This window comes from Podarcis vaucheri, assembly GCF_965113315.1.
Source record: "Podarcis vaucheri genome assembly, chromosome: 2".
In the NCBI taxonomy this organism is placed as follows: Eukaryota; Metazoa; Chordata; class Lepidosauria; order Squamata; family Lacertidae; genus Podarcis; species Podarcis vaucheri.
In genome coordinates, this window is record NC_138760.1 from 39,671,386 (window position 1) to 39,693,402 (window position 22,017).

General features: G+C 43.3%; 2 protein-coding genes and 1 long non-coding RNA gene across 4 annotated transcripts; 1 reads left to right on the forward strand and 2 right to left on the reverse strand.

Annotated features, from left to right (window-relative positions):
* TRIM65 (tripartite motif containing 65) lies at positions 1-10,430 on the reverse strand. 2 transcript variants are annotated; one of them, XM_082203980.1, is made up of 7 exons: positions 9,851-10,430; positions 7,262-7,357; positions 6,630-6,863; positions 4,462-4,627; positions 3,729-3,770; positions 2,998-3,078; positions 1-1,360 (listed from the first exon to the last, which is right to left on the reverse strand). In XM_082203980.1, the coding sequence occupies exons 1-7, from the start codon at positions 10,298-10,300 to the stop codon at positions 717-719; spliced, it is 1,713 nt and encodes a 570-aa protein (XP_082060106.1). In that variant the 5' UTR covers positions 10,301-10,430; the 3' UTR covers positions 1-716. The 2 variants fall into 2 exon arrangements, with proteins under 2 accessions (XP_082060106.1, XP_082060107.1); XM_082203981.1 differs by lacking the exon at positions 3,729-3,770.
* Positions 10,431-10,811: 381 nt separating this feature from the next.
* On the forward strand, positions 10,812-14,660 carry LOC309522040. Its single transcript, XR_014214816.1, has 2 exons — positions 10,812-12,843; positions 13,096-14,660. It is a non-coding gene; the product is annotated as an uncharacterized lncRNA (long non-coding RNA).
* Positions 14,218-21,685, reverse strand: MRPL38 (mitochondrial ribosomal protein L38). The gene is made up of 9 exons (XM_082204344.1): positions 21,563-21,685; positions 20,681-20,860; positions 19,374-19,502; positions 19,071-19,279; positions 18,200-18,272; positions 17,850-17,895; positions 17,051-17,209; positions 15,998-16,134; positions 14,218-15,254 (listed from the first exon to the last, which is right to left on the reverse strand). Exons 1-9 carry the CDS (start codon positions 21,627-21,629, stop codon positions 15,118-15,120), a joined length of 1,137 nt encoding a protein of 378 aa, XP_082060470.1. The 5' UTR covers positions 21,630-21,685; the 3' UTR covers positions 14,218-15,117.
* Between the last annotated feature and the right edge of the window lie 332 nt (positions 21,686-22,017).

Below are 22,017 nucleotides of genomic sequence, written 5' to 3' on the forward strand. Positions count from 1 at the left end.
TTATTTTTCCTTTCTGCTTAGAAAGCTTTATTTCTCAATAAAACTTTTTTTAAAAGCTGAATAAAACAGGAACCAACATGGCAAGTTTTCATTCCCACCATAATCTGCTGATGAGAAAGTGGCAACAAACACGTGAGCAGCTACGACATGTTGAGCCTGCACAGAGAAGTAAAATAGAACTCCTTCCATCATAATTTAAAGTCACACCATAAAATAGTGCAACCTCTCTGAACCAAAGAGTTCAGTTTCCTTGTATGGAAAGCTACACATATGCAGTACATACATAGTGGAGAATTTAATGTTTCAGGGCAAGCCAACTCTGAAAATTAATATGTCCCAAGGTGAAGTTATCAGTCCCTACTGTGCCATTTAAATTTTAAAAATTACTTTTTTAAAAAAACCCAATTTAGTTCTGTCCACCTCCAGTCCCCTAATAATTGCGTAAGTAGGCTGAAATATCACAAACTTTGTTTACTCTGTTTTCCTGCTCCTCTTCATTTCCTGCTTAGCTTTTAATGAGATGAGATTGTCAGAAAGCCGTATTCTTCACCAGGATGCACAGCACACTAAGCAATGAGTGGCCAGGACAGCCGGAGTTCAGTGCCCTAATCATCTTCCCCAAATTTTAATCCGTCTTGCACATTTGTCCCACCTTGTGATGAGAAATGGGGACTTGCATCTCCCTGGGGAAGATGAGTACAAAGTACCTTGAGATCTCAGGAGAGTTGCTCTCCTTGTTTCAGAGCTATCTCATCATCTGGCAGTTCGTCCACTGTGGTGGCAGCAGCAGCCAAGATAGGAGGCACCCCATCAGTTTGAACTTTGCCCTGTGGCTTTTGGCAGAGGGTCACAGCTATGCCTTCGCAAAGCCAGAAGATTGGGAAAAGGGGCTCTGTGAAGATCGTGTTGAAAGTGTGGAGGAGTGTCATGTTGTCATCCACGCCATAAAAGGATAGCACTCCTTGGTTGCAATCCAACCGCACCCCAATGAATTTGCACACGTGCTTTTTTATCTTAATGCACTCGGCGTTGTGCCAAGCCATATAGCAATCTTCCTGGACATGCAGGCCCCAGGAGAATTTATCCAGCCCAATGGTGAATGTGCGGCCAACCCGCTTCTTCCTGGGGAACCTTCCATAAGCCACGCCAATGATGACAGAGTGGCCAGATAACTTGACTTCCCAGTAGCAGCTGCCCTGGCTGAAGTTCTGGGCACACATGACTTGCCATGGCTCAAACCTCTGTGGGTCTTTTGGCCTCGACCCTGGAATACGTTGAGAGTGATGGCACTTCCGGTTCTCATCCGACAACTGCATGTATTGGTTAGCTGTGGTTGGATCAAAGGTCAAATTCTGCTGATCTGCAGGAGAGACAAAGGTATCAAAGTCAGGTGGGAGAAAAAACACCCAAGTGTCTTTAACTCATTTTTAACTGGCTAATTTCTCTTCAGTTAGAGAAAAAGGTCCCCAATCCCTAATATCAGACATGCCACGGCTTTGCTGAAGTGGCATTTTGGCAATTTCTTCTGTTGTCCTCTCCTAACAGAGCTAACCTATTGTCAACTCTGTTCTAAGAACGAAATACCAATTTTTTAATTTTGCAGGGCATTTAACCAAAGCAGCAAGGAGAAAGTATCAGTGCGCATTTGAGGGAGAGTGAAAGTTGGCTTTAGAGGCGTCAAATAAAAGCCAAGGGAAGTGGGTGCCTTCCATTTCCTTTGGAGCAAGATCTCTAGGATGGCAGGCTCTGCTTTATTTAAACATAACTTTTTGCTCACAATGGCCTATGAGAAATCCCTGCTCAGTGCCAGGGTGCCTATGAGGGGTGTCAGTTGTTGTCAGCAACGCAACATTCCCTTTGATCAGCCTTCTGCCTAAATAAGGTTAATGTAATAATTTTTTTCCTCAGGGATGCAAACCAGAAGCCTGGGCAAGGAAAGTACACAGGCATTATGTGCAAGTATATACAAAAGATTGTACCTTGTCCATTGGCTCTGGTCCACAGATTTCTGAAAGGAGTTACTAACTGTTTGCGGTAGTTACCAGTCCTAAGTGCTTTCTCTTTGATCCATGTTCCACCCATGTCAGAAAACAGGAGCTGTTCCATTTATTAGTTTAACAGATAAATTGTGTTCTTTGTGATTTAAGTGAACACCTGCTCCATAGCTTCCTGGTTTCCTGCTAATCTAAGCGCAAGAAGCTTCTCTTGAACAAGGAGGATCCTAGAGATCTTAACAGGGAACTCACCCAGATGTCCCCAAAAGCAGAGTTGGGCACAGGTGTGTGGGAGACAGTGAGAATAAAATGCAGAACTTATAGGTCTGCACCGGCTGCCTCCAATATGGCTCCACAGTTTTGCAAAGCTTTTTGAACTCCTGGATCTGAAGGCACATTTATGCTTCTTCCTTTTTTAAAGGACTACTGATGTGGGCAATTGCTTACTTGCATGAGCAGTATAATGTGGGACCAGCAAACTCTTGCAATGTTGACTCCTTTGCATGAAAAACAAAAATCATGGACTGCCTTAAACAGTATAGGTGCTGTAGTGGGAGCCAGCACAATGAGCCCCACTAGCACAGTGTGCCCTCCTCAATCTGCTTGGGGTAAGGGTAGGAGAACCCCCACAACAGTGCGCAGGAGAGGAGAAATCATTTCAACAGGCAAGCAAAAATGCTTGCACTGACAAGTGATCTCCTCAGCGCTAGTTTGAATTCCACCCCATAAGTGGAAGGGAAGAGGAGCTACATTCCTGTGTGACTTTGCAACTTCCATGCTATGCTGTTCATATGAATAGACTTGTTTATGCGAGAATTCCTCACCCGCCTCAGGTCAACCACCACCAGGAATATTATTATAACCAACAGAACACGCACACACAAAGAAATAAATTTATGATTCTGACAGAGGACCCAAAGGAAGCAGCTCTGAATATATTTATGCACTTGTGACCCTACTTCCCTTTTTTAAGTAACTGCGTGCAGCCCAGAAAGTCGCTTACCTTTTAAAAAAGACATTCTTAACTCATTGTCTGGAAGGCACGGTCCAGCCCTTCTCACAATTACCTTTGGCTCCGGTGAGACTGCCGAGTGAGAGATAAGCAAGGAAAACTTAAAAGCAGGAAGGAAACTCATTTGCCTTAAAAACAACGGTTTCAAAATGGTAGACAAGTCAAGACTCGGCAGTGAGTTGGGGGAGCCTTTTCGGGAGGGGTGAGGACAAGATACACAGGCAGCAAGGTTCAAAGCTGGCCTTTGGATATATTTTAAAATATTTCTCTTTAAAAAGGAGAAGCAGCAGCAGTGTACTTAAAGGCATCCCACAGTGTTATATTTTTCTTCATAATAACCAGACACTTAGGTGCTCCCAAGGCATAATCTCTCATGGTCTGAAACAAGACAAAGCATAAATACTCTCTGATGTATGATCAAATTATTAAAGTTTCTAAAATCACTTTTCTGTGTGCAGCAATCTTTACAATTCTCATCCTAATGCATCACAAAAGACCACACTTGTGGACTGCTGTGTATGCGTTGTTTGGTGTCATGTAGGTGCAAAAGGAAGGGTTTTCTCCTTTGAGGGCAAGATTCCTTTGGGGGCAATCTGTTGGGGGGCTGCATGCCACTGGTGGGCAGGGCTGGAGCCAATGGTGGGCCCAAACCAATGATGAATGAGGTGCTTTCACTGCCACCCCCTTCTGCTCCCCGCGCTCCTTGGTATCATGCTGCTCACCTTGCCCAGGCCCATTATAAAGGGTTGCCTCCAGGTCAGGAGCTGAAATGAGTAGGTGAAATCCAGATAAAGGCCACATGTTCTGGCCCAGTTCAGAATTTCAGTTTGCAACAAGCTTCAGTTTGCCTTTTCATCCAAATGTGGGAAACTGTGGTTTGTGCAACTGCAGCTTGTTCTCAAACCAGGATCTGAAAACAGAATCAAAGAATGGCTTTGAATCCTGATTTGAGAGCAAAACCACAATTTCCTGCGCTTTTTACAACTAGTAGCAGACACTTCTAATCTCCTCCTCTTATGGTCAGAGAAGGCTGGGAAATGGAGGAGGAAGCGAATGAGCCTCAGGCTTGCTGCAGTTTGTCCTTGTAATGACAAACTGTGGTTTGTCATGATTACATCTGAACTGGATTCTACTTTCCTAGGAAAACATTTGGGAACAAAGGGCTTTATAAGATTTTAAAAGTCTCTCTGAGGAGGTCAGAGTTTTGTGGACGACTACAGAGAAAATTGGGGTAATTCTGGCAGTACAAATCTAATCTTTCTTTCAGAAAACTAAGCACTGTCATTGCCCTACTATTCCTCCTCAATATGGAAATCTATCAAAATAAATACTCCCCCCCACTTTACTGTAGCACTTAAACCTCCAGCCGCCTTTATTAGAAAGAAAACTGACCAACCGACTTTCCACAGGTGATCTTTAATTTTTCACCACTCCCTAAAGCAGCTGAATGATTACCTTTTGTTTCAGTCATTGGTGGACTCAAGGAATTTGACTGAGCCTCTTGCAAAAGCCTGGAAACCTCATTGAAGAGTTCAGTGACAGCATCCACATTGCTGGCCAAATCAAACTCAACAGGTGGAATAACTTCTAAGTTGCCAAGAGGAGGAAGATGATGCAGTTCCTACAAGGAACAGGAAATGTAGGAATCACAAAGTTTGACTGTTGACTTACAGGAATGGAGTTTAACTTCAGCTTATGTAAGTGAACTGGATCGATCCTGAAATTCTTTAGTTTGGTACTCTACGGTGGCCACTTACATATTGCCAAGCAGGAGGAAATGCATCACCAAAGAAGGGAACAAACGAACATAAATTTGCATAAAATATGTTAATATATGCATATTTGGACAAAATTGCAATTCATTGAAATAAAAATAAATTTGCAAGACCTTAATAGCGTGACCTGTGTCCCTGATCAGTTTGCTGTCCAGATGCAACTTCCAAGCCCCTGCCTCTCCATTGTGGTTCATTATTTCTTAACTGGACTTGGAACAGCCAGCCCTTCAAGCAGAGGTAGCTATAAAGCTCCCCTCCCCACTTCTTCCCCTCCTTTGCCTACCTTAGTGGTCCCCATAGCACTTGCTCAGAAATCCAAATGTGCCAAGAGCACGCTGGTGGGTCCCTTTTGTGATGCCACTTTGAGCACTATGTTGAAAAACGAGTTTAAAATAAAAGCGAACTACAGTGGTACCTCGGGTTACATACGCTTCAGGTTACAGACTCCGCTAACCCAAAAATAGTACCTTGGGTTAAGAACTTTGCTTCAGGATAACAACAGAAATCGTGCTCCGGCGGCGCGGCGGCAGCAGGCCCCATTAGCTAAAGTGGTGCTTCAGGTTAAGAACAGTTTCAGGTTAAGAACAGACCTCCAGAACGGATTAGGTACTTAACCTGAGGTACCACTGTAAAAGCAAGTGTATTGTATTCATTATATATTTGAAGGCAGTGGTGTGCCAGGGCATTCTTGCCAATCTGAGACTGTTCAGCTCGTAAAAAAAAATTCAGAACAGAAAGGAGGACAATGGCACAGCAGCCTTCTGATGAGAAAACCACACAATTCCCTGCTGCTGCTGGCTACAAAATGTTGCTGTGAGTAACCAACTGGGTAAAGCCATTTTGCTACAATAACCCCCTCTCACGGCATGAGTTGCCTGTCTCTCTGAAGACAGAGGGCCCCATCAATTGAATCCCCGCCCCCCCAGACAGTTCAACTTCAGACATTCCCCCCTCTGGCATGGTGGGTGATTCACATTCTAAACTCTGCTCTGGAGTTGGCAGCCAAATTGTTTTTCAATTGTCTCAACTTGCTGACCATTAGGCCTAGCTAATCCTTTTTCTCTTAGCTGAGAAGGCTAGAGAAGCGCTTATAATTATGAAGAGTCCCACAGAAAGGTCTAATCTCAGTTGCATGCTGTACACAGGACGTGAAACATACCACTGCTCTCTTAGCTTACAATGCAGTGCAATGCTGGGGGGGTGGGGGTGGAAATCCCCACTTCACAGAAAACGTTTAAGGATAAGAATTTGTAGCCACACTGGTGTATGACAGGACTTCCACACTTCAAGAACTTCTGAGGGTCTGGGACTATCTTTGCATTCAAAGCATATCACTGTTAAGAATTAAATAAACACAGAACTCCTGCATGCCAATGGTTGCCAAGGTTCAGAGGCTTAGTTATGATATTCAAGATAGCTTCCAGTTAAGAGCTTGTCAGCTGCCAGGAATGGGGAGCAGAACAGGCAGCAACTCCCACTCTGTAATACTAAGCTATGGTTTATTTTAGGGGTGGGGAGCCTCTGGCTTGCTGGCCATGTTTGGCCCACCGGTTCTCCCCGTTTCGTCTTCCAGGACATTTCCCCAAACCATACGTGTGGGGGCACATAGAGATTGAAGGGTGGGGAGTTCAATCCTGCTTGGTTTGGCTATGTAAGAACTCACTGGCACAGCCGATCCCTTCAGAAAGCAGGATTGAATTACTTGGAGTTCAGTCCTTCATGGTCACTATCTCTCATCCATGAACCAACTTTAACAAGTTGACAGGACCACCCACCTATTAAAGCTGTCCCCTGGGAGTGGAGATATAAAGATCTGGCCCAAATGCCATCAGTATACACATTACATACCTCCAGAAACGTCATATCATCAGTACAAGCGAGCAGCTCTTCTGCCTTCTCGTTGCGCTGGGTAAGCCCATCCAGTTGGCGCTTCAGCTGGTCCAAGTTCTCTTGCATTTTGCCAAGCGCAGCATCTTGCTCTCTTTCAATCTTCTCCACTGTCTTCCTCTGGCATTCCTTCAAGGCTTCCACAAGAGAAGCGAACTTCTGCACAACTCCAGATTTTAACTTCTCCGAGGAACCCTGGATGAAAAAGGAAGGGCAACAAAATACAGTTGTTTCCACTGTAGCTGCCTCTATTTCCCTTGCTGCTCTGCATTCTGTTGGGTACTAGGTGTCCCTCTTAACGGAAATAAGAAAATAAAATGTTGGGAGGCAGGCAAAAAGAGAGACTGTGATCCTTGACTGGCTAGCAGGGGCTGATGGGAGTTGTAATCCAGAACATCTGGAGGGCAGCAGGTTGGCAAAGAATTCACTACAGGTCTGAGCTGTTAGGAAAGGGACACAAATGCAGAAGGCCCACTTGCTCATTCAGTAACTGGAGTTTTAGCCATGATGGGTACCAAATGGGGTCAGTGGAGAGCAAGCACTTCCCATGGGAGGCACTTTTGTCATTATGATGCTCTCTGTGGATTCCTTACCTTGATGTTGTCTATCCGCTGCTCCAGTTTCTGAATTGCTTCTCTGATAGGCTCTGCCTCCTTTCGAGTTTTCTCCAGAGTTGCTCTTACGGACTCCTGCCAAAGAGTTCAAAATAATTTAACAGGCAAGCACTTCAATCTCACCTAGCCACACCCGGCCCCTGCATCTCACCTTCCCAAGAGGGGCGGCAGAATTCCCCAGATGAATCTTCCAAGATTCATTCATCCCTTTGGAAAGACTCCAGAGTTCTGTTAATATAACACCCCATTAGATTGAAGGTAATCAGTGTAGGCATCAAGGTAGCCAAGTTATAGGAAGAGGTAACTCACTGAGGATGTAAGAAAGGGCCATGATGTCCAGACTAATCCAAACCGTTACGTTTGTATTGAGCAGTGCTGAACTGCCTCACCACACGAAAGCCCATAGGCTATGATTTGGGTCTAGCAATGTCTTCCAGTGTATATTCAAGCAAAGGATTCTTGCTTGGTATTGTTACAGCAAAGTCGTTATGCCCTAGCTAGCCTTAAAATGTTTCATATCTATACAGTGGTACCTTGGGTTACAGACACTTTAGGTTACAGACACTTCAGGTTACAGACTCCGCTAACCCAGAAATAGTACCTTGGGTTAAGAACTTTGCTTCAGGATGAGAACAGAAATCGTGTGGCAGTGGCGTGGCGGCAGCAGGAGGCCCCATTAGCTAAAGTGATGTCTCAGGTTAAGAACAGTTTCAGGTTAAGAACAGACCTCCAGAACGAATTAAGTTCTTAACACGAGGTACCACTGTACGGCAAGTGATGCCTGCTTTATAACTTTCATGGCTCCTCCTACAGAAGTTGAGGAAATGTAGCTTGGTGGCAGTACCAAGAGTTAATGTCCGGCCATCCTTCATATGGAATGAATTAAATCTTAGGCTACAGTGGAGATAAAGGCCTTACTGCATCAAACCCATTATTATAAAGCATTTGGCATCTGAGAAGAGTCGTGAGTCAATCAGGCAGACATTCAGCAAGTGAAAATTTATCCACTGCAGCAAAGCTGAGATTAGAGCAATATACACAACCTAGGCTGTCTCTGCGTCACCAGTGGGCATAGCCGGGGGTGGGAGGCAGTTTCATCGAGTAAATAAATAAAAATACTTAACTAAAAGTAGAAATTGCAGAAGGATTTTGACTGGTTTTTCAAAAGAAAGTAATTTCTGAAGGCAGCCCTGTTTAGGGAAGTTTTTAATGTTTGATGCTTTATCGTGTTTTTAATATTCTGTTGGGAGCCGTCCAGAGTGGCTGAGTAGACTTGGACATATGGGCGGGGTATAAATAATAAATTATTATTAATTAATCATCATCATTATTTAAAACAACTGTTGTTGAGACATTTCATTCCAAATCTGAGACAGAGGATGATGACAGGTGAGTGTTCTGCCCCCAACAACATAAATCCTTTGAGAGTAAGGTGCGCACCACGACAACTACAATGTGCAGGGACATGTCCCACAATCCCAAGTAACTAATGCACCAGAGGGAACGCTTAATTTTAAAATGGGATGCCCGAAGGCTCCTTTGGCCAGCATGACACCCGTCCATCAACAGCCTGGTCCCGTGCAGAGTGAGAGATGCCCAAGATCGACAGACGAAATTAATGGACTATGCAGAATTGGACAAAATGACAGGAAGGATTCAAAACCTGTGGGACCAGAGATTTACAGAAGACTGGAAGAAGTATATGAATCATTTGAAGAGCAACTGTAATCAACAAATTACGCTAGTAGGACTACAAGAGGTTTTGTAAGGAGAAATATACAAAGTGTTACGAAGTAGAAAAAGATAGAGATATTGGTTATGTGTTTGAAATGCAATAGGCAAGAGAAGAAATGCATACTGAGAGATTAGATTGGAAAATTTTCAGACGGGATTGACGAAAGTCAAAAATTTGAATAAGATGTAAAAGTATGTTTAATTACTGTTGAAAATGATATGTTAAAAAAACTAATAAAATGTATATATATAATACAGTGGTACCTTGGGTTAAGTACTTGATTCATTCTGGAGGTCCGTTCTTAACCTGAAACTGTTCTTAACCTGAAGCACCACTTTCGCTAATGTGGCCTCCTGCTGCCGCCGCGCCACTGGAGCACGATTTCTGTTCTCATCCTGAAGCAAAGTTCTTAACCTGAAGTACTATTTCTGGGTTAGTGGAGTCTGTAACCTGAAGCGTATGTAACCCGAGGTACCACTGCATATAAAAAAAGAGAGATGCCCAAGATCACAGGAGTTTGTGCTGTGTACATACAGTGGTACCTCAGGTTACATACGCTTCAGGTTACAGACTCCGCTAACCCAGAAATAGTACCTTGGGTTAAGAACTTTGCTTCAGGATGAGAACAGAAATCGTGCTCCAGCGGCGCAGCAGCAGTGGGAGGCCCCATTAGCTAAAGTGGTGCTCCAGGTTAAGAACAGTTTCAGGTTAAGAACGGACCTCTGGAACGAATTACCGGTAAGTACTTAACCCGAGGTACCACTGTATATGTTATGTTGCCATGGCCCCAAGTGGCCGGCTCCGGAAATGCTTCTGCCCCGCTCCCTGCTTACTTCTTTGGCTTTCCGCTCGTCCTCGACGAGGGCCTTGCCGTGCTGCTGGCACTCCTTGAGCGTGCACACGCAGCAGATGCCCCGCTTCTCCGTCTGGCAGTACAGCGCCAAGGGCCGGCCGTGCCTGGGGCACTTCCTTTCCCGAGCAGCGGCCGCCTGCTCCGTCCGGGAAGCCGGCCCGCCATCTTCCTGCTTGTGGAGCAGCTCCACCAGACTGTCGAGCAGAACGGTCTTGCTGAGCTCCGGCCTCTCCGGGAAGCTCTTGCGGCATGAGGGGCAAGTGTAGCCCGCGGCGGCGGGCCCTTTGCCCTCTTCTCCGTCCCAGTGGTCGCAGATGCACTTCTCGCAGAAGCTGTGCCCGCAGGGCACCGTCACCGGCGTGCTAAACGTATCCAGGCAAATGCAGCACGTCAGCTTCTCCTCCAGCCTCTGCGAGTCCGGAGAAGCCATGGCGCGCGGCAGAAGCGCCACTTACAAAGCCCAGAGGGAAAGAAAGTGAAACCCCGGGCCGCCAAAAAAAGGCTGAGGCTGCTGGAGATGGCTCAGGAGAAGGAAGGGCTGGGCCAAATTAAGGCGCATCAGCCCCCAGGCTCTTAAAGAGGCAGGGAGAGCAAAGATGATTGGCATCTCCTTTCCATGCAAGAAAAGAGTTTTGAGTTTCTGGCTCCCTTGTCCCCGTGTGAAAGGCAGCCTTTTCAAATACCACCCGCTCCTCTGACAGGACAGTGCTGGATATACATATAAACTAAACAAGCTATAGCTTAGGGCCCCACTCTCTTGGGGCCTCCAATTTTTTTTAAAAGAAAAAAAGTGGATGTACCTTGATAAAATACATAGTGGAACCTCGGGTTACAGACGCTTCAGGTTACAGACGCTTCAGGTTACAGACGCTTCAGGTTACAGACTCCACTAACCCAGAAATAGTACCTCGGGTTAAGAACTTTGCTTCAGGATGAGAACAGAAATCGCACGGCGAGAGCGGGAGACCCCATTAGCTAAAGTGGTATCTCAGGTTAAGAACAGTTTCAGGTTAAGAAAGGACCTCCAGAATGAATTAAGTTCTTAACCCGAGGTACCACTGTATTTTGTTATGTGCAAAGGGCTTTAGATACCTATTAGGTCCATAAATTACCATATAGCATATATTCAACACGAAAACAGCGGCAATTTGTTGTTGACAAAGGACAGCTGGACGTATAAAGGGCCCCATTGCCTCCAGTAGCTTAGGACCTCATCAAACCTAAATCCAGCCCTGAGACAGGAGATCTGATGACGGGCTTCCAGTTTATTTGCAGGCTCAGTTGAACGTGCAGCAAGATCTGTGCCCCATTTAGGCAAGTTTTTAATGTTTGATTGTGTTTTTAGTATTCTGTTAGGAGCTGGTCCGAGTGGCTGGGGAAACCCAGTCAGATGGGTGGGTTTGACGGTCGTTTCACAGACTATTGATCTGTACACCACTACTTTATTCTTTTGTGGGGAAAATCCCCGGGCTCCCCAGTGAAGTACTGAGTCTTAGGTAGTTAACAACGAAGATTAAAGTTTATTTCAAAGACAAAATTTTTTAAAAATATATTTGAAACGCTGTCACTCTATTCCTTCTCAGTCTTGTCCCTGTCTCTAACTCACTCTGCCTCCTCTATCTCCCCTCCCAAAAGAACCAACCCAACTAACTGTCAAAACCTCTGGGCTGAGCCTTAAAATCAGGTAGGCTCCGCCTCCAGGATTTCTTATTGGTCAGCCTATTAACTCTTTCTCTCCCCCAATATAAACGTAACCCCAAAGAATGGGCAAACGCCACAGCGGGGTATAAATAAATTATTATTATTATTATTATTATTATTATTATTATTATTATTATTATTATTATTTCTGAGCCCCACATCCCACAGCTTCACCCCACTGCCAACACAGAGAGAGGTTTTTGTCTAGACTTATCCTTGCCTGTGTCTGTTTTTTTCCCTGGGAGGCATTTTTTAGGAAAAGCTCTAGATACATGTTTTTAATTGATGTGCTTTTTGTGATGGGTTTTAAAAACTTTTTTGCACTGTTATTCCATGTTATCTTAGCAAAGAAATTGATTAGCCTCTATTAGGTAGTGCACTCCAGGAAACCAGAATGGCTGTTAGGTTTCACATTTGTTATGATTTTTGTTGTTGTTGCTGTTGTTGTTATGTCCTGGTTTTCCCCTTTCCTGATTTATTATGTTTTATTGTTGTCCCTCTTTATTGTGAAGTCTGTATGAAACGTGTTTCTCCTCTCATAACAAATTGACAATATTTCTTTTTAATAAAAATTGCTATGAAATATTCCAGCATACACTCTTCCAACACAGAATAGTTGTCTTGAAAGACAAGAACTATTCAAGAGTGGCCAGGCAGATAGATGCTGCTGAAAAGCTCACAGGGTATGATGGCAACAGTTATCCTCTGATATATAGCCTCTGATATATGGACATTTGATTTTTAGTTGTAGCACTACTGGTAGATATATCCTCCATGAATAAGTCCATAAAGACTTATAAAAGCTATATAGACCAGTATCCATCACAAAACCTTGGAGCGATGAGTTCTACAATAATACACTGCATAAACACGCTACTGCCAATACATTCTGTTGGATGATCCTCTTGTATTCTAGTAATAAGCTTTATTCCTCTTTACTTTCTCAACAGTGGTCATGATTTTAAAAACCTCTGGCAAGTTCCCCTCATAGTGATTTTCTAAATTACAAAAGCACAGTCTTAAATCTTCCACCTGTGAATTTCCCTCTGCAGTTAGTTTTAGTTGCCCTTTTCTACAGGATGCCCAGCTCTGTAGTAGGGGTGGCGAACCTTTGGCCCTCTAAATGTTGGGACTCCATCAGTCCTAGCAAGAATGAATGTGATACAGTGGTAGTTCCGCATCCCTGTTCTACAGGTTGCCCAGGAGGATAAAGCTATCAGTGGCTACTAGCCTCAATGGCTATGTTCTTATATTCTTGATATTACTTTTTAGGTAATAATAATAATAATAATTTTTATTTATACCCCGCCCTCCCCAGCCAAGGCCGGACTCAGAGCGGCTTACAAGTAATAATAAAAACAAGTTGAATGATTACAACTTAAAAACAAAATTAAAATACAACATTAAAATATTGAAACATTAAAATATTAAAATGTAGCCTCCTCGCAGGAGGAGAAGGCAAATAAAAAGAAAGAGAGGGAGGGAATCAAATTGGCTCCAAGCCAAAGGCTAGGCGGAAAACAGGTAGAAGGAAAACAGCCAGACTTTATGCCAAAACGCAGGACTGTATATATGATACAGTACTTGTTTTATCCCAACCCCACCCTGATTCCTGCAACTGAATTTCCTGGCAGAGGCTCTTGAGAGCTGACACTTTCAGTAAGTTTCCCATTATGATCCAAAGCTTGCTTTTTTCCATACTTACACTGAATTTCTTAGGTAGGCTGTTGCCAAAAGCCATATGGAGAGAGTAATTTATTTCCCATTCGTCACAAGACACTTCGGGATTTTTTTCACCCTAAATAATTTTATTTTGCCTTTAGACCTGTCTACCGCATTGTCCACCCCATCTCAATATACATTTATGAGTGTTAAATATCACTAAATAAAATAGGGGACTCAACTGTTTACAATCTCTCTAAACTCTGCTTTCCCAGATTTCCAAATTCTCTTCTTTAAAAACAAGCATGCAGCCCCGTATTTCTCTTCTTCCGTGTTGCTATTTATAACCTGCAGACGAATAACTTGTGCAGTGCAGTGGTACCTCGGGTTACATACGCTTCAGTTTACATACGCTTCAGGTTACAGATTCCGCTAACCCAGAAATAGTGCTTCAGGTTAAGAACTTTGCTTCAGGATGAGAACAGAAATTGTGCTCCGGCAGCGCAGCAGCAGCAGGAGGCCCCATTAGCTAAAGTGGTGCTTCAGGTTAAGAACAGTTTCAGGTTAAGTACGGACCTCCGGAACAAATTAAGTACTTAACCCGAGGTACCACTGTAAATGTTTTTTAAAAGATAGGGTACTCTTCAACTGTGGGCTTGCTATCGAAATGCTATGGAACTGTTCTGCAGGACAATATTTTGGAATGAGGAACATAAGCACACACTGGTTAATCCAAACCTTATCAGACTTGCAAATACACACAAAGGTAAGTAGTCATCCATGCAGAAATACAAGGGTTCATGTTTTTATATGGAAAGAAAAATGAGGAAATGAGATGATCCTGTGTTTCCCAGAAGGTAAAAAAAATCACCTATGCAAAATAGGCTCTTCAAACCGATTTACCAGTATGTCTCAAGGTATCCAAATGAAGGGGGGAAAAGAAATAATTTTAATAGCAAAGCAAGGAACACACCCATCTTGGTATTCATTTCATTTGGTTTAATTCTGACAAATCATTTAAACTATATAAACATATATCAACTAGCTCCACAGCCTGTTTCATGCATTGCACAAAGCAGGCATTGCTTATGAAAGGTTCATGCCACCAACCAAAGGTTTCATCCCTTAAGGTGTCACAACACTGATGCCCTTCAGAAACATAAAAGGTATGATGCCTGCTTGACCTTAGAAATAACCTCCTCCAACTGATGGCCTCCTGATGTTTTGGACTGTAACTTCCAGCAACTCCAGCCCCAGCATAACTGTGCTGGATGGAGCTGATGGAAGTTGTATTCAAAACATCCAGAGGGCACTAGGTTTGGAAAGGCTGCTTGAAGTTATTGAAGCAGTTGATATATTAGATAGTTCCAAGAGACTGACTGCTCCCATCTGCTTCTCCCCAAATACAAGTATTTTTCAGCAGGAATTTAAAAGAATGTTTGTTCATACTTTAAAGACAGCACACGGCCCAGCGTTTCAGTAACAACTCAGTGCTATATTTCATGCATTATCTGATCCCATTTTGCTGAAATGGTCCAGCAGTTGATGAGAGAGAAAGAAAACTGTTTTGCTCAGAACACTTGATGGACGGCATCTGGCTCCTGAGAAAGTGAGGCAGAAATTCAGCTTCTGAATAGCCCTAGACCTCTGGACACAGCTTGCCTGCTTCTTCATCACAAGGACAGAGTCTCCAAGATATAGAGAAGATAGATGCAAGCTGCACCGCTCTCTTCCAAGTGAATAAAAGTGATGATTCAAATCAAATCCAGCTGCCTCTTATATTTCCATTTTCCGATCAGAGATATGAACTGCTTGGGAGGGTTCTTTGTTGCACCATGGCTACTCAGTCCAGGGTCCCGTTGGCAAGCGGTGTATCAAGACATTTCAATAAATGCCATAGGTAGGCTCATCACTGTCCCTGTATCTGTCCAGGTACCTCAGAGGCTGGAGGTGTGGAAACAACTTCTGCGGTGGATGATATTTAGGGGGACGCACAAAATCAAACACAGGCTCCTTCATGTCTGCAAAGGGCAGATTGGAAGTTAGCACATCCTAACATCTGCAAATTCCACAAGCACCAACCTGAAGCATCCTCTGGCTCAAAGACACCGATGATCTGCAATGGAAAACGGTGACTTTTGGCCCACTAACAGCACATGATTTCCTTGTGCTCTGGTCCTAATGATTTCTAGTTTTTCTGCTGCGGAAACCTGTACAAGAATGCAGTTGCCCTTCCTGCTAAATTGAAATCCAGCCCACCACATAGCCCCAATCCAGCTGTCCAAATACTGATGCTTTGCTGGCTTCAAACTGTTATGGGTCTGCAAGCTCCCCTGTCCCAGGCAGCCTTAAATGAAGTACTCTAGGTACTTCCCAACATGCTATTTCAATACTTGCTGTATGAACTGGGCTTTGTGGTAAGCAGCTTCCAAGACCTCGTTGCTCCACAAGGATCCTGAAGTCCCTATCCAAATAATCACCTCTCCAAGCAGTTCAGAACAAGTCCCTCCCTTCTCTGGCTGGGAACTTGGGACACAGTGGGTGGGAGAAAAAGGTTCCCAATTCTGTATACTTTTATCAAGTTTTATTGCATTCTTCCCCATTTTTTTCAAGTTTTAAATTTAGCACGCATTCAGAAATATTTTGGTCTTGTATAATTACTGGACATGTACTCCAGTCACAATTTTTTTATTACTAAAAAAAGTATTATTACTAAAAAAAAATTTAGTACTACCGTAAATTATATGTACGGTCCATTACTTACCGAGAAGGTGGTGAAAGACCCGAGTAACTGAATCATCCCACTGGCTTTGGAAAAATGCCAGTCCTGCAGGTGTCATGTCACTCTGATGCTTCTTGTAGAAGTCGAACGTCTTGAACGTTCTCATCTGGAGACTGTGGCTGAAAAGATGAGAGGACAGAGATGCAATGGAACCCTTCTGCTGTTATTTCTAGCTACCTTCACTACCCTATTCAAGCTGCCGCCAGTTTCCTTCAGTATAGTAAAACATAGAAGGGTAAATAATATTCCCTATCAATCAGGTAGCAATTGCTCCACCAAAGAAACCACTGAAATGGTAAGTCTGAATGGCTTAGGGGGTTTTCATTCCCCACACTGCCAGCCTCGAAAAAGGCCTATTTTTTTTAGATTCCTTGGGTGAGAAAGCAGTTCAGAACTAGTTTAAACTTCTAATATAAATGTAGGAGATATTCCCTGGAAGGAGGGAGTTGCATCAAATTCACCCATGGCTACACCGTTTCTTGTTAGAGGGAAGGGGATGTTGGCTAGCTGTGTTTCTTGTTCCTTCCATTATCTCTAGCAATTAGTTTTCCATGCTCCTTTTCTTTCCAGAAAAATAAGGGGAAATTAGGTGCAGTCACAAAATTAAAAGACGCCTGCTTCTTGGGAGAAAAGCAAGAAAAAATATTTGTGTGATGTTTATTTGGATGGCAAGCAATGGTTTGGAAGGCAGACTATCACACAGAAGTAACAAACTCATGCAAGAGCAATTGCTACTCTTGACTTCAAGCCCAATTGTTTACAATAGGTGAGGTTTCAGTGGGTTTCCAACTCTTAAAATCTATTCCTGGACACATCTTTTTTACTTAAGTGTCCCTATCCCCACCCTTTTCAACTTGAGCTGTGCCTTACATTCTGGCTGTACTGTTATTTGACCTAATTTTTAAGTTTCAGAGAATACTGGATAGTTCACAATTCTACCTTCAGAAATAAGTCTGTGGCTCCTTTCGCAAAAGAAGCCGGAAGTTGGAAGCACCCAATGATTCCACCATAGTTATGCAAAATGGGAAGAGTTACCATGGCACAGGCCGCTCATCTTCAGTGAAATCAATGGGATGGAGCTGCTTGAAGAGAAGGAAGACGAAGCGATGGTATCCAGTTCCTCTAGCGGGGAATGCGGGGAAGTAATGGCAAATCTCCTTGCCCATCTCCATTTTGTTTCCTGGAATGTTTGTCCTGTTGAGTTAAAATACGATTGTCAAGAGTGATTTTGTCTGTATGATATTTGGAGTTCAAATGGCCATTACATATCTGAAGAGGTAAAGACTTGCCCTCATTCTAAATCGCATTCTCTAAGGCTACCACAGTACAAGCAAAAGGGGCGGAAAGTGGCTTAATATATAAAATCAAGGCTCCAGCTCAGTGGTCCTCAAACCATGCTCCATGGAAGCCTGGGGCATCTTGATGAGAAAAAAACAGTAATGTTGAATGTTGGCTGGCCTCCTGCTATCAACCTACTCATACAGTGTACTGCCATAGTGAGAGGAGTATTCCGTGTGCTTTCAGTTTGCAGAAGGGATGCACAGTCTCATTAGGGTTCTACAAGAAGAGTTTCTGCATCCTAGGACATGTCACAGAAACCTCCGCAACCCATGGTAGGTGTGCAGGAACTTCGCAGTAGAAAAGTCATTGTGAGACGAAGGATCTTTGAAGGTAGAGAATCTGGTATGCCATGGACCTCTGCAGTCATGCAGCTGTCAGTTGCTGCATGAAAGTCTGCATGAAAGCGGTAGTGGAATATTGAGATTCAGCTCCAAATGTAACCCAAGTTGGTAACTGATGCCAGTGCAAAGATGGATTAGTAGCCAATACTCACACCAGCCAGTGGAGATACTCTGAATCGGCATCACGCAGGTGCCCATCTGTGTGTATAACATAAACATAATCTCAATTAAATTATCATTATTCATGTACAGTTATGTAATGCTTCTTTGTTGTGCTCTTTCTGGCTGCACAAATGATTCTTTTCCTTTGTCCTAGCTTGGCCAAGCTTTAAAAGCTCCAGATCACTCAGCACCTTTAATTTTTTACCATACCACTGGCAACTCCTTCATAATCTTTTGCAACCAGGATTTCTGCTGTTACTGCAGAACCTGCACATTAACTAGTAGCCTCTCAGAAAAATAAAATCTGGGCCATTCCTAGGGCGAGGAAACCTTTACTCACCTAGGTTGGTGAGCAGCAGAGTCCATAAGGATCCTTCATCCGCTTCAAATGAGACTCTGGGAGGATTAAAAGCCTAAACAGAAAAATACAGCAATGATTACAAAGTAGCCAAGACTTTTGCCTATGCTCCCAAATAGGATTAGTTTAAATTTCACCCCATCTTTTGTTTGCCAGCTTCTATCAGTCCAGCCAGATCTAGACAATTCACACTAGTTACAATTATTATCTTTGCAGAAAGATCATAAAAACGGGCATGCTTTAATATCAAACTAATAACCGACAAAAGCGGAGAACAAGAGACTTTTGACTTTTTAAAAAATATTTTAAAATAGCCTGAAGATCAGGATTTGTTACTGGCATACAGGATTTGCTACACAGATACTACACACTGAAGCGACTTCAGGGGTCTCACCAAAAAGGGATATAGGAAAACATCCTCTTTTCCAGAAGGAAGAGGGGAAAATGGCATATAATATATAGCTTTTTAAATAATCAAGAATGAATAAGGTAAAATTACATTCAATAGAGCCAGACAGAAGAGGACCAATACCACAAAGAATGCTAATTATCACTATGAGTCATGAAAATTCTGAAGTTAAAAAAATGACTTGGTGTAAACAGACTCCCAGATTAGTTGCCTACATTAAGCGGGAAATTAAATCTGATGAACACTGTACTTATAAATAAACATCACAACAATTAGACTAATGAAGCTGTTGGTATATGCCATTGAGTGGGTGGGGGAGAACAAAGCAGTTGGCAAAGTACTCAAGGGAATCTGTTTTCTCAAAATGTTTACTAGATGAGTTGTAGTTTAAAAAAAAAGAACAGGATATTCTTCCCCTCAAAGCTTATACATTTGGTACAATACCTCTGTGGGTGTCACCATATTCCCATGATAAACTGGCATAACATATTCATCATCCTGATTGTATTCCACTCTTAAAGGAACTTGGGGAACAAAGAAGGCATCATCAAACAAGTCCCGGTACAGTCCATAGTGTTCTGCCACTCGCTGCCTGTGGGATGGGCCAAAGGTTCTCTCCCATTCAGCTCTTACTTCATCAAGGGGAATCAACACTGCAAACAGAAACACAGCACTGTGAAATACTGAGTGGAAAAGCTTTAGTGAAGAGAAAAGGAATAAATGAGGCGGGAGCTGTGACCAACATACATTTCCGTAGGCGGGATGCTCTTTCCAATTCCACTCGATTCTGTTTCATTATAGCTTTTCTCTCCTTAAGTGTTTTTTTCCATGGTGGCGGAGAATAAGGTAGCCCAATGTCGATCTTTGCCTCTTCATCTATAGTTTTTAGAAAAACAGAGAAAACATAAAGTAAGTCTCATGACATACTTTCTGCCTCTGGTTTCGCTAAGGGACAAACTATAAATGACTGGGAAATTGGGTGGCTCATGCCTTGCCTTATGGTGTTGCTTAATACTCGCAAAGCTTAAAAGTTACCTGATATCCCAAGGTAAGTAGAAAGTGTCCCCATTAAGACTTGGCTCTTATTGAGCACCTCCAATCTGCAGCAGGACCCCAGTACACCCACATATGTGCATGTATAACTCTTTAAAATGAATGAAAAAAACCATTACTCAGGCTCACTACAAGGCTGTGTGTTTCCAGTTCAGTAGCTTTCCTTAGTGAACAGTATGGGCAGTTCTGTTTCTCTTTAAAGTTTAACATCAAAAGGTGAACAGTCACTTTTTATTGCCTTTTGTTACCTTTCTCCTGTGCTCCCACTCAATTGAATATAGTGGTACCTAGGGTTACAGACGCTTCAGGTTACAGACTCTGCTAACCCAGAAATAGTACCTTGGGTTAAGAACGTTGCTTCAGGATGAGAACAGAAATCATGCAGCAGCAGCACGGCGGCAGCAGGAGGCCCCATTAGCTAAAGTGGTGGTTCAGGTTAAGTACAGTTTCAGGTTAAGAACGGACTTCCAGAATGAGTTAAGTTCTTAACCCGAGGTACCAATGTATAGGCATGTAATTTGCTCTCAATTCTATGCTCGTTTACTCAGGGACGAGGTCATGATATTTTCACTCCCACTCTTCAGTCAAAAAAGCTCCTAAAGCAGTTCACAAGATCTCTGTTTTTAAGACAGTCTCTGCTCTCACACTCATCTAGATCTCTGTTTTTAAGACAGTCTCTGCTCTCACACTCATCTAAAAGGAGGGAGAGGAAGGAGGCAAACAACAGGGTCAGGCACTGGTTTTTAAGTCACCATTCTTACAGTGACCACATGGGACTGAAACTGTTCAGATAGTCAAATGGAATGGCTGCTGCGAGGTGACAGTCTATCAGCAGAGACAATGCTTTACTTTACTTTTCTTCCTGTACTTGGCATTCAGGCACTTGCCCCCCAAAAGCACACATAGGATTGAACTTTCCACATGAAGATAAACTATTCATACAAAAAGGAGAGGAGCAGAAGAAACTGGACTGAACTTTTCTGCCCTCCCTAATGTTGTACCTTGCTTTGGAGTGACATATTGCCTGTAGGTTTTCCACCACTGAGGTTTCTTTTGTGCTTTCTCTGCTTCCTTGAAGTAGCGAGTGAAGACACGGTACTTTTCTAGCACCTCCAATTTACTAACATCAATATCTTCATTAGGCATTGGCCCGAGAGGTACTCCCACTTTCCAGAGAACAGCTAAAATAAATTAGCAAAAAAAGTATAGAAGGTTTGGTCTACATTTTATTTGAACCTGTCCCATTCAAACAAAAGCAGAAGTAATGGGTGTGGGGAGAGAAGAAACACTAGTAAACACTGCAGACACAAAAGTGATGGCAATACGCAGACATGTTTTATACTTAAAACACTTACAAAAACTTGTGTCCAATTGCATTTCCACCTTTCTGTTCCAACAGCAGATGGGGCAGAAACGAATGAATCAGACTTTGGGGCAGTAAACTATGTTTGAAGCTTCACTACTGAATGTGCAAAATGAGAGTGGCATACCACTTTTTGTGTTTCTTCGTATATTTTCAAAGATGCAAAGAAGACTAAACTGATTTCTTGCCAAGTCAGAAAATGTGCTGCTTCCTCATAACATGAATATATTCCACAGCTATCCATCTTCTGAGCTCATATAGGTTTGCATGGGAGTTGACTATTATATTGGTCATTCACGGCACAACACAACCATCAGATACAAAACGCAGACGTCCAAAAACATTTGCCCTCGGATTCCTAAATTATCGGGGCTAGAGAGAACTTAAGCGTCTCGAGTCCATCAGTAGCGGAGGACAAGCTACCCTAAAAAAGAGCAGGCTAATGGCTTCCTGCCCCCGCTCCTCCGCCCCTCCCTCCATCATCCTCCTCCAGTGTGGAAAGGAGACAGCCGTCACTCACCAGAAGTACTAAAAGGCCTAGCATTCCGTAGTCCATGCAGCGCAGCGCTCAGGATGGGCGCCGCCATTTTGCGGACCACGGCGTCGCTCGACTGGAAAGCCCTCGCGGCGACGCGCAATCTGGATGACGTCACGCAGGAGCGGTTGTCTACGAGAATGCCTGCCTATTAGTTCTCAAAGAAACAAAGCCTTATTCATGCTCCTTGTGGCGCAGTCCAGGTTTTTTTATTTTTTTATTTACTTTACTGTCATCACTTGTGCTTCTGATTGTTTTGTGGAAAGCGAGGTGTTTCAAAATTTGTCATGTGCGTGTAGAGGGCGCGCTTTCTCCCGGTTCCTGCTTTAAAGGGGCGGCAGCAGAGAGTCTTAACGTCTACGGCCATACTACCCTGAACACGCCCGATCTCGTCTGATCTCGGAAGCTAAGCAGGGTCAGGCCTGGTTAGTACTTGGATG

Coding starts and splice junctions, on each gene's coding strand:
- TRIM65 (XM_082203980.1), bottom strand. CDS start 10,300: ATGGCTTCTCCGGACTCGCAGAGGCTGGAGGAGAAGCTGACGTGCTGC. Junction 4,628..6,629: donor ATGATATGACGTTTCTGGAG/GTATGTAATGTG, acceptor TGTTCCTTGTAG/GAACTGCATCATCTTCCTCC. Junction 3,079..3,728: donor TTATAATGGGCCTGGGCAAG/GTGAGCAGCATG, acceptor CTCACTCGGCAG/TCTCACCGGAGCCAAAGGTA.
- MRPL38 (XM_082204344.1), bottom strand. CDS start 21,629: ATGGCGGCGCCCATCCTGAGCGCTGCGCTGCATGGACTACGGAATGCT. Junction 17,896..18,199: donor TCTGCTGCTCACCAACCTAG/GTGAGTAAAGGT, acceptor TTATACACACAG/ATGGGCACCTGCGTGATGCC. Junction 17,210..17,849: donor GAGTATCTCCACTGGCTGGT/GTGAGTATTGGC, acceptor TTAACTCAACAG/GACAAACATTCCAGGAAACA.